The 16,252-nt window shown below is 29.7% G+C and overlaps 1 protein-coding gene across 5 annotated transcripts in view; it reads left to right on the top strand.

Moving 5' to 3' along the window:
• LOC124422284 (RNA-binding protein fusilli) overlaps nucleotides 1-16,252 on the top strand; it is a 31,178-nt gene that overhangs the window by 1,907 nt on the left and 13,019 nt on the right. For 4 of the 5 annotated variants that reach the window (XM_046958534.1, XM_046958533.1, XM_046958530.1 and 1 more), the window contains exons 2-4: nucleotides 8,679-8,873; nucleotides 9,422-9,650; nucleotides 14,740-14,829. In XM_046958534.1, the coding sequence (XP_046814490.1) occupies nucleotides 8,679-8,873; nucleotides 9,422-9,650; nucleotides 14,740-14,829 (514 nt within the window). Of the gene's footprint in view, nucleotides 1-7,158; nucleotides 7,413-8,678; nucleotides 8,874-9,421; nucleotides 9,651-14,739; nucleotides 14,830-16,252 lie in introns of all 5 variants that reach the window. The other variant, XM_046958532.1, reaches the window with a different exon arrangement.

Below are 16,252 nucleotides of genomic sequence, written 5' to 3'. Positions count from 1 at the left end.
AAAAGGAATAGAAGAATTAAAAAAGAGAGATAAAAAAAGAAAGGACAAGACTAAAAGACTTCCGAATACATAGTTGAATTGATCCCGCGAGAGTGGTGGCCACAGCAATGCACTCGAGCGTGTCGTTGGCTGCCTTTGTTTCTCGAATTATCCGCTGGGGGCGGAGCGTCGCGCCCTCGAAAGGTCGTCCATTACTTCCAGCTTCGCTGTCGTCGTGATTACACCCGCTCTTGCGAGTAGTAGTCTCTCCTTCCTATCACCGTTCCTTTCCGCGTTTCTCGTGGAATTTATTTATTTACCTTTTTTTCTTCCTTCCTTTATTTTTTTCTCTCTCTCTTTCTTTCTCTCTTTCTTTTTTTCTTTTTCTCTTTTCTTTCACTTTTTTTATGTTTCCCTTTCTCACTTTGTCTTTCGTTTTTGTCTATCTTTTATTTAATACTTATATAAAAGAAAAAGATAAGGAATTTCGAAAAGCCACCTAAAGAACTTGCTCATCTTTTTTTTTTTCATTTTTATTTATTTTTTCTGACCTTTCTTTTTTCTTTTTTCTTATCTATTTTTTGCATCGTTGCAAAAATAACGATCCTCGCGAGAACCGACTATTATTTATTGCCATCGTTTCGATTTGAAATTAAAATAAGGAAATAGAAAATGTTTTATTAACTATCATATAGGAAGTAATGCTTGGGAAAGCTTGGAAAAGATATAAAACATAAGTAAAATTTCGATTGATAGATCGTATTATTTCTATCTTTTTGTTAATTCTCATCTCCAGATTGTTCCAGGAAGAAAAGATAAAAGCGAGAAAGAGAGAGAGAGAGAGAGAGAGAGAGAGAGAGACTCAAGCAACGACAGGTGGTGCGCCTACTTTTCTTTATGCATTGTTGTGAATCGTCTTACGGGAATACCCATAGCTTCCAGCTGGTCGGTCATTTCCTCTTTCCCTCAACTCTCGCATACCTGCTTCTCCTCGATTAGGCTTGATCGAGGACAATGGCAGCAAGCTTACAACTCTATACATATATATATATATATATATATAGTTTTTTGAAAAATCCTCATTAAATTGAAGAACCATCGTATTTCTTTTATTTCTCTTTAGGGACGACGAATAACATTATGTCGTTTATTTTTAATATTCGTTTGGATAGGACTAACTTTCTTTGATTTATTCTTTTATAATAAATTAAAAAAATATAGAGGTTGTGTATCATATAACTTTTACTTCGTTCATTTAATTCCTAATTTGCAATGGAAATTTAATATAATTTTATTTCTGAAATAATATTCGACCGAAAGAATATTTTCAAATTTATTTTTCTATAAAAAAATAATATATATATGTGTAAAAATATATGTATATATATATATATATATATATATACGCACAGAATATATATACAGTATTTGTGTGTGTGTGTGTGTACAGGATATATATAGTATCTGTACACACACACACATATATATTAAAAACTTTATGATTATAATTATATCTGTTATCAATGATATCTAATCTGATTGAGATTATTTCGTTGATATAATTTTATTTTTATTCAAAATCAACGAAATAAATTAATTTCAAAATTCTCTGACGACAATAGCAATGTTTTAATTGACGTATGTAGGTTTCATATCCCCTAAGGGTTTAATTTATTACGAACATAATCCCTCACACGTCAAGAATATAACCGACATGGGATAAGATCGTAATAGTACTAGTGGCTTTCTCCTTCCTGTCGTGAATTAGAAGTATTGCCTTGCTACCTCTTCCGTCGACATGCAATTAATCCACGATTAATGATTCTGACGCGAGTAAAGTAATTTCGATACATACATACCTATATACATACATATATATAACGCGTCAATTGGAATGAGTGATTCAATGTGAAATTTTTCTTTCCTCGAATTTTCAATCTCCTTGATCCTTTCGATCGATCTTACAAATTGAAAAAAATCGACTCGTCGAACTCGTAAACTTTCATTTGAAAGCACACATCATTTCATTAAAGTGCAAATAAAAATGTATTTTATTTTCATTACTGGTAAAAATATTTTCAATCGTAAATGTTCAATTTAAAAATTATAATGAACTACATCGAAATAACTCTGACATTGACTTATAACTTTTCGTCAAATATAAATAAACCATTATCTTTTCTGGCATAAACAAAATCTCATTGAGAAAGGTTCAACTTAGAAAGTTGTTAGATCTATAAACGTATACAGATAAAAAGAAAAAAAAAAAAAAAAAAAAAAAAGAAAGAAGAAAAACATACACGATATGGAATTCACAGGATGATATCCCCACACGAGATGAATCTACACATTTCCATGAAATTTGTTCAGATTCTTGAGAAACGAATGTATCAACGTTACCATGAGAATTATGTGAATCTTCATGTGTCGATCCCTTTAGATTTACGATGATAATTTATATCCCAAACTATATTTATATTAACGTGCGAATGTAAAATGAAACTAACTCATTACGAGCTCTCATTCCTTTCTTCTTTGGTTATTGCTTGATATTGTGAGCTTGTCATTTTTTTCTTCTTTTCCTCTCTCTCTCTCTCTCTCTCTCTCTCTCTCCTCCTTTTATTTCCATTATGCAACTTTCCCCAGAATCGTCTTTCTCATTACACAAAGCAGCGTCCAAAGATTACGATCGCGTGCATCGTCGTTACCTTGGAAGAAAAAAAGTGCATGTTTGTATGTACTTATATATGTATTTATGTATGTACAATACATATACATATGCATATGTAGTGTGGTATACATATACCACATACACTTATATATATATATATATAAAATGTATTTATATAGGTATATGTAGAAATCTGCTTACTCATTTATTTCCTTTGCCCGTTGAACCGATTTCCTGGAATAATCTTGTAAAAGAACGCTCAGAATGACGTATGACCTCCTTGACATTCTTCGCCATCGTGGTGACCGATGCATTTCCGATGAAACTACGAATTTCCATGTTTTTCGATAGCAAATGTTCGCTTATTACTCATGCATGCAAGCACATTGTACATTACGAACATGTCGTGAATAAATGAAAATATTTTTTTAAAGGAAGAACGTGTATATCCCATATATTCGCATAACCGGACATTTTTTGTTTTGTTTTATGAAACAATATTTTGTTATTTTATTTTATTTTATTTTTTTTTTTTTTGTGAAATGTACATACAGGAACATATAGCACTATAATATAATAATTGTATACATTATAATGTATAGTTAAATTATATACATATAATCAGATATATATATATTAAATATATAAAATATAATATGTATATATATATATATATATATATATATATATATATTATTAGATATATAAAGTATAATAAGATCGTAGAAGAGACAAATTATTGCCGATAATTATAACACGTTTGATAAATTTCTTTATCTAAATTAATTCCACGAAATTTATCAGTTTGTTATCTCAAACGGTATAATATAATATCAACATAAAACCAATACATAGATATATATAATTTTCAATATGTCTTCTTATAATAACAAGAAATAATTGTATCATTAGATAATGATATGCGAAAATATATAATTAATATATATAATATTAACGTATACAGGATGACCCTAAAAATCTACCTTGTAATAGTTTGAAATAAAGAATTAAAAATCTTAAAAATCTTAAAAATCTTAAAAATCTCGAAGAAAAGTAATTTGTTAAAAAAAAAAAAGGATAAAAAAAATATAATAATAATACAAATATTTTAAATTGCCTTTGGTTCACCCTGTGCAAAATTAAATTATATATATATATATATATATATATATATATATATATATAAAATAATATAAAAAGTACTTTATGAAATGATAACGAAAGTTACATTGTTTGAGGTTAATCTGAAGAGATCGAGAAACGAATAAGCGGTTTATTAGACTAATCCTCTCTCTCTCTCTTTCTCTCTCTCTCTCTCTCTGTTTTTAAGTCTAATCTCTCTTTCATAGCTAAATATTACATATACGATAGATATTATTTACTTTCGATCGCGTATCCATCCTACTCTAGGGTCTTCCATTTTAAACTATCTCTCTCTCTCTCTCTCTCTCTCTCTCTCTCTCTCTTTTTCTCTATCTCTCTATCTCTCTCGCCTCATTCTTTTTGTTCCTTCTCATTCTTCTTCTACTTCTCCTTCTTTTTTATTATTCTTCTTTTTACTCGTTCGTTGGACGAAGTGTTGTGTATTACCTGTTGCGCTTCCGAACGTTCGTACGAGTCTTGAACCTTGACCCTTGACCCTACGGTCTGCTTCTCTTTTTCTGTCTCTCTCTCTCTCTCTCTCTCTCTCTCTCTCTCTCTCTCTCTCTCTCTCTCTCTCTCTCTCTCTCTCTCTCTCTCTCTCTCTCTCTCTCTCTCTCTCTCTCTCTCTTCTTTTTTTTCCTTCTTTTTCTTCATTGCGTTACGGGCGACGAAATTTGCAATTTATAAGGACGTGAGAACTTAGCCGAGACTCGATTTATTTTGGATCGATCAAACGTGTACAGATTTACTAGCAACTCTCTAAACTTATGGAGACTTTTATGAGACACAAACAAATAGGGCCGTTCTTAAGATCCTTGAGAAGACGTATTTGTTGCTTTCAAATTTTGTTCTACGTAACGAGAATATACAATACAAACTTCTGTTTATATTTATTTAGAACATAATGATAATCAGGGATTAGATTGTTATTGGAATGATGGGATATAAATATTATTTATGGGATTTTATATAGAGAAAAATTTTTGACGGATCGGCGAAAACTTATGTAATATCTTATGTAACATCTGTTTATAATATAATTATTCTTAGTGCTATCGAGACATTTTCAAAATGACATATATATATATATATATATATATATATATATATATATATATATGCGTTATCTTTATGTATTTCTTTGAAATAAAAAATGGATGAATTCTATGGAGTCATGACGTTAGATAAAATGGAGAAACATAAAATATGAAAATTTATACACTCGATTTTTTTTCTTTTTGTCTAATTGGAAATTTGTTTAAAATTAAATATTTATGAATAAGGTGAACATAATTGGTGATAAGAATTTTAAGTAAATTGTTCTTTCGTTCATTTATTTATTAATTAATATATTTACTTATTTGTTTATTTATTTATTTAAATTAATTGTTAAAGTAATGACAGAAAAATAAAATTACTTTTGAAAGATTTCAAGTAAACAAATTTTCCATACTGATACACGAATCGATACAAAATATTTACCATATTTTTATGGTTTATTCATGTTCTCTCTGTTATAGATAAAAAAAAAAAAAAGGGAAAAATAAATGTCGGGACATGGAAATGTAAAGATCGAGGAGTGGTCTCGTTGGGAAGGGATAGGGAGGAGGGAGGGAGAAGGAGAGGTTGGAGGGGATTCGTTCTTGCTTCTCTAATGTATTCTAATATTTCTAATGTGATACGAGAACGATCGCGATAAAGGAAACGTATCGGTGACGAAAGTTCGAGCACATTAAATGCACGTAGATGTTTACGTTACGTATGAAGTGAAAATGACAAGGCATTCTCAATGTACGTATATATATATATATATATATATATATATATTGTACATAAAAACATGCGAGTACATAAAAAAATTTATTCGTTTATGTATAAATTCCGTTCAATTTCGTCGTTTAGTTACTATAACGTAAGTGATATTTATACTCGCTCAAAAGAAAATATTAGAAAACGTTTCGATCTTATCGTCGATCGTTTTCGTCGATAATATCTTTCTGAATGACAAAACGCAAAAGACGAAAAATATTTTTTCTTTATCCATATAATCTCCTCTACGAGAAATATGCGGAGAAAAAAATTTTCTTATCTAATACTTAGGAAAATATTTCTAAAAGCGGTTAGAGTAAATTTTGACCCTCGCCCTTTCCCCCACTCCATCCTATCCTGTAGAAAAAGAAAAATGTGCTTGGACATTTATGTTCGTTGTTGTACATGGTACTCAAATAATTATAATAATAAATACAATAGTAGAATATTTTTTAATGGCATATATATAACTTAATAATCAGTCTGTTATCTAACACAGACATATATATATATATGTTATGGTGAAAAAGAATTATATATTAATATAGTATATATTTAATATTAGAAGATATATTTACACGCATGCATATTTTATATATAATTTTTTTTTCCTTCTTGTTTTAATTATTAAATCAATCGCGATCGTTATAAATCTTGGTAAAAAAAAGAAAAAATAAAAAAAAAAAAAAGAAAAAATAAAATAGCACAACGCATTACGATAACGTTTGCAAGTAAAAGTACGTAACTAACGAAGAAGATGACGATTGAAACGATCGTACTGCATTACCTTGATCCGTTAACCCCGCGTTAGTAAAACCTGTCTATTAAGTTTTTTACATAGATGTTAATATATGTATATGGAAGAAAACGAAAATGTTGGTATATCATCGACGCAATATTCTTCAATATATGTCATAAATATAAGTAGATAGATAAACAAATACTTAATTGACATAGTAATCGTCAAATTATAATGAATATTTTTTTTTTTCTTTTTCTTTCTTTCTTTTCTTTTCCTTTTTTCCCTTTCTTTTATTGTATTCATATATGCGAGCTCGTTTAAATATTTCCATTTCTTTCAAGAACTTTTTTCAAAAAATATTTGATATTTTGACGATGAAATGTATACAGTATCGTTCAAAAGTTCTTAAGCCTTTTAAGCTGATTCTTTTCTCGTTCTTTTCAGAACTACAAAAGCTCAACTTGTCAAACTGATAACCTGATCTATAATCGTTTAGAAAGTTTGGAAAAAGTATGATCGATTTTTAAAATCATCTAGGGACTTTTGTCCCATATAGGAACTCTAGAAAAAAAATATATATATATATTTTTATTAAAAAGTCCATTTTTGGTTTCAATGATAATATAAAAAAAAAAAAAAAAAAGAAAAGGAAGAAGAAACAAGTAACGTTCCTCGTTTCATTTCCGTTGGTAAAGACATTACGTGTCTAGACTTTATATCTAATGAATAGATAAAACTTCTAATTATTCTGCTGGCAAAAAACATTTCAAAATCGTTATTAGATATAGATGAATATAGAATATATTTTGAATAGATACAACGGAGAGGAAGAAGAAGATGAAGAAATAGAAGAAGAAGAAGAAGAAGAAGAAGAAGAAGAAGAAGAAGAAGAAGAAGAAGACGAAGAAGAAGAAGAAGACAACGATCGTAATTAAGAAAGAAAATAATAATGAAATAGCCGAAAGTGTTCGTTAAACTCGAATTATCGGAGAACAATCTTTACGAGCTGCAATTAGCGTCATAGAGTTAGTTACTAACGATGGAACGGTTAATTACTCTTGATAATCGGTAGGTATATTTCCCACAACAGTTTATGCCTAAATTATCGCGTGCGAATTTGTTCTCCCGCGATGATTTATTTCTCCGGAAAATAATCATGCATACATTTTCGAATACCTAATATGATTTTATTTTTTTTATGGGTATTAATTGAATTAAAAAGTGATGGAGTGGGGATGGGGAAGGAGGGCATGGAAAAAGAAAAAATAAAACGAAGAAAAATGAAAGAAAATAAATGAAGAAATTTTCGATAGCCATGCGAAAGTTATTCGTTTCTTTGTAAAAGAAAAATCGATAACCCGCATGACATACTTCTTGCAGGTGCAACGTTCACAAAATCGAGCATTTAGTATTAACATATATGTGGACAAAGTATATGTATATGTACACATGCGCATATAAAAATAAACAGATAAAATGCGGGCCGATCGAAATTGAAATGATTTGTAAAACAAAAGAAATTTATAAGATGATAACGCAAGTATCGTACTACTTGATTAAATGTAAGAGTATAAAATATGCCGTACAATTAACTCCTAGGAGATGCAACCACATAAACACCGGTGATAGACATCTCGTTGGAGCGAGTTTTTAACTCACGCACGCATTCCGTTTCATTCGTGCATATCTTTCATTTTGGCGAGCGTTAACAAGGAAAATAAAATATCATTTGAGCGAGATAACTTTTATTATTATTATTATTATTATTATTATTATTATTATTATTATTATTATTATTATTATTATTATTATTGTTATTATTGTTGTTATTATTATTATTATTATTATTATTGTTGTTATTATTATTATTATTATTATTATTATTATTATTATTATTATTATGATTATTATCATTATTATCATTATCATCAAACAATATCAAAAGTTCTACGATTAAAGTGCATTCGTGATATTTAAGAAAATCTTTAGAAAGAACAATTATTATTAACAAGTTCAACATCACGTTGATCGATTATTTTCGTTACGACAACATAATGATAACGTTTTTTTATCATGCACCCAAGATATTTACTTCTTCGTATGATACAAAAGATAATGACATTACGTAAAATTAATTCATCAGGTATAAAAGTGATATGATATAAAATTGATAACAAGTTGGAACAATCGAAATTCTGAAGAAGAATAGAAATAAAAAAAAATAGGAAATAAAAAACAAATGAAACAAGAAACTAATAAAAAAGAAAAAAAAAAAAGAAAAAAAGAAGAAGAAGAAGCAAATAACTTTCAAATGAATAATTGATTTTGTTTTAGGTGTTGGGCAGACAACAATATATAGTTCGTCCAATGGTAATGGACGATGGTTGTACACCGGGAAGCGGTAGTGACAATCCAGCAGTCGCCGGAAGTAGCGGAATCATTAGCGAGTCAGCGTTAGCACATGCCCCAGCCTTGACTGAACGTACCCTTCGAGAACTCGGAATTCCTTTAGAGCAAGCTATAGAACAGGTAAATTTTAATTTATTTACATTAAATTCTCACGTTAATCTAGTTCATTTATTAGTCAAACGAATAGACGAATATATAATTAAAAAAATAATAAGTCATTATATAAATACAATCTTACATTTTAATTCTAATTTACTCAATATAAATTTGATTTAATCAATGTTCCTATTAAAAAGTATTTATTATATTATATACATCATCGTGTACATGTATAATGAAAATATTAACAAACAATTTATGCACTTTTAAATATAATATTTTTCCTCTCTCTCTCTCTCTCTCTCTCTCTCTCTCTCTCTCTCTCTCTTTTTCTTTTATATATTAAAAAAAAATTGTTTTAGAAAACAAATTTTGATAAAGATCAAAGATCGATTAGCTCGTTCAGGCAAACAATTTTGGAATAGAATCCATTGTGAAGTTAATTGACTAATAACATGAACGATAAAAAATAAATGAATAATTTAAAAATCTTGTAATAATTAAAAAAAAAAAACTTCAAAATTTCTTAGAAACCTATAGTTAATTATATTTGATCTTTCTGTTTCAAGTTCGAAGGATGGTGGTCATCGATGTCTTGTGTGACCGGTGGAGGTGATCCTCGATTCGTTGTTGACGGACAATCACCGATGAGACAATGTTTGCATCCTGAAGCTTGCAACAAGGATATCGAACTGCCAACCCATTACAATGTCTTTCACGATCTTCGTAAAGAATTTGTTGGGTGTTACTCATCCCACGGCGAATTGGCAACACTTGGAATACAAGAAATGTTACAATGTATCCTTTGATTGAACATCTACATTATATTAGTATCCGATTGCTATTACTTTCTAAATATTCTATTTATAAAATTGAATGATTAACGCTCATTAACGATAGTTAAAGTACTTTAGAAATTATATTGTCGATTATAAAGTAGGAGTTTAGAAAGTAGGATAGATTTTTTAGTCAACATTTGAAATTGTAAAAGTAATCCGTGTTTAACACATTACGAGGATGAAAGTTTCTCTCTCTCTCTCTCTCTCTCTCTCTCTCTCTCTCTCTCTCTCGCAGGTGTATGTTACTTTTATCGATGAAATATTTGCCAGCAGGTGGCGTTTAATATAAGTGGCATTGTGAAGTGTAGGTCAGGTTGGAGCAATTTAAATTATTCAATGGCTAGTTAAGTACACGTGAAGTCCATTGAGTCAAGGATAAAAAGTTGATTAGTAGTTATTTGACTTAAGATAATAGACATTGATGTAATGGAAAGAAGAAAGAAAAAAAAAAAAAACAATAAGATTGCAAGGAGATTGTTGAAAGGATGAGGAGGAGAACATGGGAGTGACATTTTTAATAAAACAAAAAAAGGCGATTATATACCAAATTAATATTTGAACACTTTGATAGGCGCATCGAAGGAAAAACGTTAAATGAATTGATGTTGGGAATATATTAAAGTATATAATTATTGAAGTGATTGCCGTTAGGCGGCGCGGAAGAGGTCGAAATAAGATTTTCGAGACGCACTGCCGTCAGGCGGCGCGACAGAAGTTGAATCTTAAGGAACGAAGTAAGCAAGTAAGCAAAGGAAGGAAAGCTGGCTGGCTGGCTGGCTGGCTGACTGGTTAGCAAGCAAGCAAGCAAGCAGTAGTCCGCAGTCGTAGAATGCCCGTATCGCGTAATCGTGGCCTCCTTTTGTTGTAATAAAATCGTAAGAGGGATTTTTATTTTGTGTCACCAATAATAACGTAAGAAAGGAATTACGACGGTTAACTTGTTCGGTTATTACGATAAAATACAAAAAAAAAAGAAAAGAAAAGAAAAGAAAAAAAATAGAACAAAAAAAGAGAAAAAAGAAAAAGAAAAAAGAACACATTTAAAGTGCTGTAATACGATCACCACCACCACTACCATCATTACCACCACCACTACAACCACCACCACCATCACCACCACCACCACCACCACCACCACTACATCACACCACCACTTGAGTCACCTTCATCGTCGAACCTTTATACTCTTATAGTAGTGTATCAATATAAAAGTGAAACAAAAGGTTCTCTCTTATCAGCGTGACTTTAATGCCTCCTCATCCGATTTAAGTTTACCCAGGTACGCTGACGTTTATTGTTTTTCGACTATAAAGCCGATAATGATGTCTCGCATATTCATCATCCCCGTAACGTATAATAATTTTTTCTCTCTTTTTTTTTTTTTTTGTTTTTTGATTATTCTCTTATCAAAGAATATTAATCTATTTTAATTAGGCGTAATTAAATTCCTTTAAAAAAAAATCTCTTGAAAGTATTCCAACTGACCTGGCGAATTCAAATCCATAATAAAATTAATCATTTCACTTTCGTCGCGAGTAATAAATGATTTCTTTAATTTAACAGTCTAACGAAAGTAATAACGAATATTTAAGACCGCGAGGGTGAAGAAGAGGATTTAGGATTTATTATCGGATTAATTAATATCGATAAATTCTAATAAATCTCGTTAAATCCTCATAAATATTTATTTATAAATCCTATTCGCGTAGCGATAATATTTTTTAATTTAATAAGCGCCGCACAAGTTGAAACAAGTTTCAACATTGTCAAGGATAATAAAATAATACCGGTTACGTCGTTCGTCCTCGGATATCGTAATATTTCGTCGACATTCTGTATGTCGCGTAAACGAAAAAAAAAAAAGAAGAAGAAAAAAAAAAATTACCTTTACACGAATATTATTATCAGTATACCGAGTACGACCTTAGAGCCTTAACGTATATTATACGTTTTTATATTTTCTTTTTTTCTTTTCGCTTTTCTTTTCTTTTTTTTTTTTCTTTTTATTTTATTGTTTTTCTTTTTTTTCTTTTTTGTTTCCTTTATCATACCAACGAACGCACATTAGACGATAAAGAGGTGGTGATGCCATGAAGAGTTGAGTACTTTCTTACTTTGAAAAACGGTAATATTCTCACGTAATAAGAAAAAAGAAAGAGTGAGAGAAAGAAAGAAATAAATAAAGAGAGAGACAGAGAAGAGAGAGAGAGAGAGAGAGAAAGAGAGAGAGAGAGAGAGGCATTCACCCGAGTTCCTCGAGTCTTAATCTCGAACCGTCCTCGACATAAACTCGAGCCGGCCACAATGGCTTACCGCCTTCTTTGCTTGCCTTCTCACTCTCTCTCTCTCTCTATATATATATGTATATCTATCTATCTTTTTCCCTCTCTTTCTCTCTTTCTCTCTTTCTCTCTCTCTCTCTCTCTCTCTCTCTATCTATCTCTGTCTCTTTTTCTCTCTTTGGATCCACCGCGTCGTGTTGTATCAACTGAACGCTAATAAAACAAAACCACCTGTGGCGACTGAACATATATATATATATATACACAACATATATATATGCATATATATATATATATATATATATATGTAGATGTATATACATATATGAATGTATGTATATACATATATATGTATATGTTTGTGTCTATAAGTATATATCGATTGGTATACTTATGTGTTGAGACCGTTTCGACGGCGCCTTAAGCAAAACGGATTTGTCATTTGTATTTTTCCTTCGAGAGATTGTTTCGTTCCTTTCGTTTTTCTTTCTTTCTTTCTTTCTTTTTCTTTTTCTTTTTCTTTTTTTTCTTCCTTTTTTATTTTCCTTTCTTTTTTTTTTTTTTTTTCTTTGATCGTACAATCGTACTCATCAAATTTTTTTTTAATGAGAAATACACCTCGGCATCATCACTACCAGTCGAGATTACACGCGAATTTTTTCTTTTTTTTTTTTCTTTTTTTTTATATCTCTTGGAGTTTCGCTGGGTCGACGTTAGGTGGGGGGGGGGGGTTAGGTAGAGTGCGGGAAAGAAAGGGAGAGAAAAAAATCTCACGTTAGATTTTTATCGGTGAGATAAAATCTCCAAAAGCGAATGCACAATTGAGCTCGTTACGAACGAACGATATATATATGTATATAATAATAGTAATAATAATAATAATAATAATAATAATAATAATAATAATAATGATTTAAAATCTTAACGTTTACATCAGAAATCTTAAAGGAACGATAAGAGTTTCGTCAAATCTCTCTCTCTCTCTCTCTCTCTCTCTCTCTCTCGTTCTCTGTCTCTCTCTTTCTCATTTTTATCTTTTTGTCGCGTTTTTTTTCTTTCCTCTTCTTTTTTTTTTTTTGTTTTTTTTTTTTGTTAAAGCCAATGCCTAATTTTAAAGTCGTATTTGTAAAAAGTGAAGTCTCATGGACACACGTTGTTACGTCTTTCTTCAAATTAAATAATAATTTACGAGGTGTTTTTATTGAAATAGAGGGAAAAAGAGAGAGTCGGAAAGAGGAAGAAAAAATTATCTCTCTTTGAATTCTTTGCATATGACAGCTTATATATGTGTGTTTGTGTATGTATGTATGTATGTGTTCCCTTTTGAAATATGTTATAGCAGAAAGTTAGCTTTTTGAGAATTAGTTTAGTTGAAAACTAATTACGTAGCACAATGAAAAAATAAAAATAAAGAGGGAAGGAGATAGGGGGAGAGAGAGAGAGAGAGAGAGAGAGAGAGAGAGAGAGAGAGAGAGAGAGAGAGAGAGAGAGAGAAGACAAGTCGAATCGTATGTTCTTCCAGTTTAGAAGGCAAGTGACTTAAGAAAGCTTTAGCTGACCAATCGGCCTTATCGCCTGCGGAACACGGTTTAAAGGTCAACCCGGTGAAGATATTGGTTCGACGGCTTGACGACCGATCGAGATATATTATTATGCGCATAAAAGCGCTTCTTCTTACGGTTTCCTTTTCTTTTAACAATATTCAATAATCGTGTATTCATTTGAAATGATTCTCCATCGATTCTTTCAAGAGGATCTTACGAGGACTTAAGACAAAAAAAAAGAAATAAAAAGAAATTGTATTGATCTTTAGGATGTTGATCGATAAACAAAATCGTTCGTTCTCGATGTTTATCATCATCATCATCATCATCATCATCATCATCATCATCATCATCATCATCATCATCATCATCATCATCATCATCATCATCATCATCATCATCGTCATCATCGTCATCATCATTATTATTATTATTAGTAGTAGTAAGATGGATAATTATTAGAAATTATTAGAGCATCATAAACATGTTTCTCTGTTTGATATTATTATTAGCGGATAATTATTGGATATTTGTAGATATTGTTAGAACATTATTTAATACATATGTTTCTCTCTTTAATATTATTATTAGGTAAGTAATTATTAGGTATTATCAAAACGGGCAATTATTTATTTTTTTAATACATATGCCTCTCTCTCTCTCTCTCTCTCTCTCTTTTTCTTACTCTCTAATGTTATTATTAGATAGGTAATCATTAGATATTATTAGAAGGGGTAATAATTTAACTTATATATATATATATATATGTTTCTTCCTCTCTTTCTCTCTCTCTCTCTCTTTCTCTCTCTCTATTTAACATTATTATCAGATATATAATTGTTAAATATGGTTAGAACATTATTTCATACATATACTTTTCTCTTTAATGTTATTATTAGATAGAAGATAATTATTAGATATTATTATAATGGTTAATTAATTTTTTACATACGCCTTTTAATATTATTTTTAGCTATAGATAATGTTTAAATATCCTTAGTACAGATATAATTATTTTCATTAACTATGACGATCGATAAGCAAGATCGTTCATTTTATATGAAAATCATGATTATTACAATTTATTATTACGATTATTAATCTCATAATAGAGATAATAATTTGATACGATTCTATATGTTTCGTATAACGCGTGTTATTTATTTTGAAACGGTAAATCTAAGTCTTTGAAATATATTTATCCTTGACAATAGATAATCAGATTTTGGACTACCGCCCGATACAGACAATGATTTTCACGTGAAAGAAATACAGGACATGATTAGCGTTATACAGAGGATGATCAAGGATGGTAAGGAAAAGATTGTAATTCTAGGGCAGGACGAAAGTATTTAAGTTAATCAAAGGTTCCCAATTGATTTTGAAAATCAGTTATTCGTTTTCGAGACTTTTTAAGATTTTCTCTTTTCTTTGTTTTCTTTTTTTTCTTTTTCCTAGTTTGTTACAAGCTTAACTTGCAGGCCAATTTTCTTTTTTTCAAATTGTAAGACCAACATAGTTTGTGAAAATCTGAAAAGAAAAAAAAAAAAAAAGGAAAAAGAAAGAATTAATCCACAAGTCTTGAGAAAGAGTATCTAATTGATATTGAAAAAATCATTTAGAAACTTTTGATCCACCCTGTAGAAAGATAAAAGCCATTATAAATATCGCAGATTCCTCTCATTTATCTCAATAGATTTTTAGTTCTTTGACTTTGATCTAAGAATCATCTTTTTGTCTCTCTGTCTTTCTGTGTTCCTTCACACAATGAAAGGATATTATCGTCGTGATTTGCGAAGAAACACGTTTGAAAAAAAAAGACAAGAAAGAGAAAAGAGAGAGAGAGAGAGAGAGAGAGAGAGAGAGAGAGAGAGAGAAAGAACTCTTAAATCTAAAAAAACTCATATCAATTGCTTTTAAACGCGTTCGTAAAAATTTCTATTTTATCTTTTCTTTTTCTTTTTCTTTTTTTTTCTTCCTTTCTCTCGTACGATATTTTCCACGTAGACTTTTTAAAATCGACTATCGCGACTCATACATTCGTATGATCTTTACAGACATATCTGTAAACAATACTAGCGAACCTTGACCATAACAGACATGTTTAAGATTAACGCTAAATGTGATAAAACCTCTTCCAAAAATTGAATTCGTTCGATTGTAATAATATTTTTTAGCGATGATCATAATTAACATTATTAATATTATATATAAAAAAATTAATTTATATATATATATATATAGATTGTATATATATATATATATAAATTGTTAAATATATATATATATATATATATACATATATATACATATTTAAATAGTCAAGATGAATAATTAAAAAATTTCTAATTCTTTTTTTTTTTCAACATTATATTGAAAGTCCAAATAATTATTTAATTATTGATAATTATAACATTATGATATGATATTTATATAGATAAAAAAAAAATATATTTATTAAAAATGTCTATTTAATATCAATAAAGGTTTTGTCTAATTAGAAAAGACGCATGTATCAAATATAAATAATGTCATGGGGAGAGGATAAAATGATTATAAGATGAGTATATACGCTCATATCGTCTATTCGTTATATAGCACATACGCACATACATACATACATATATATATATATATATATACAGAGTATCGTAGCGATGTGTGTATAAGTGTATGGTGGCTATATTTCTTATCGCCCAGTGATAACCAACCAGCAAAAATACATTTTTCATATT

The sequence above is a fragment of the Vespa crabro genome, chromosome 2 (genome assembly GCF_910589235.1).
Source record: "Vespa crabro chromosome 2, iyVesCrab1.2, whole genome shotgun sequence".
Taxonomy (NCBI): domain Eukaryota; kingdom Metazoa; phylum Arthropoda; class Insecta; order Hymenoptera; family Vespidae; genus Vespa; species Vespa crabro.
This window is presented reverse-complemented; position numbering and strand designations above follow the sequence as displayed.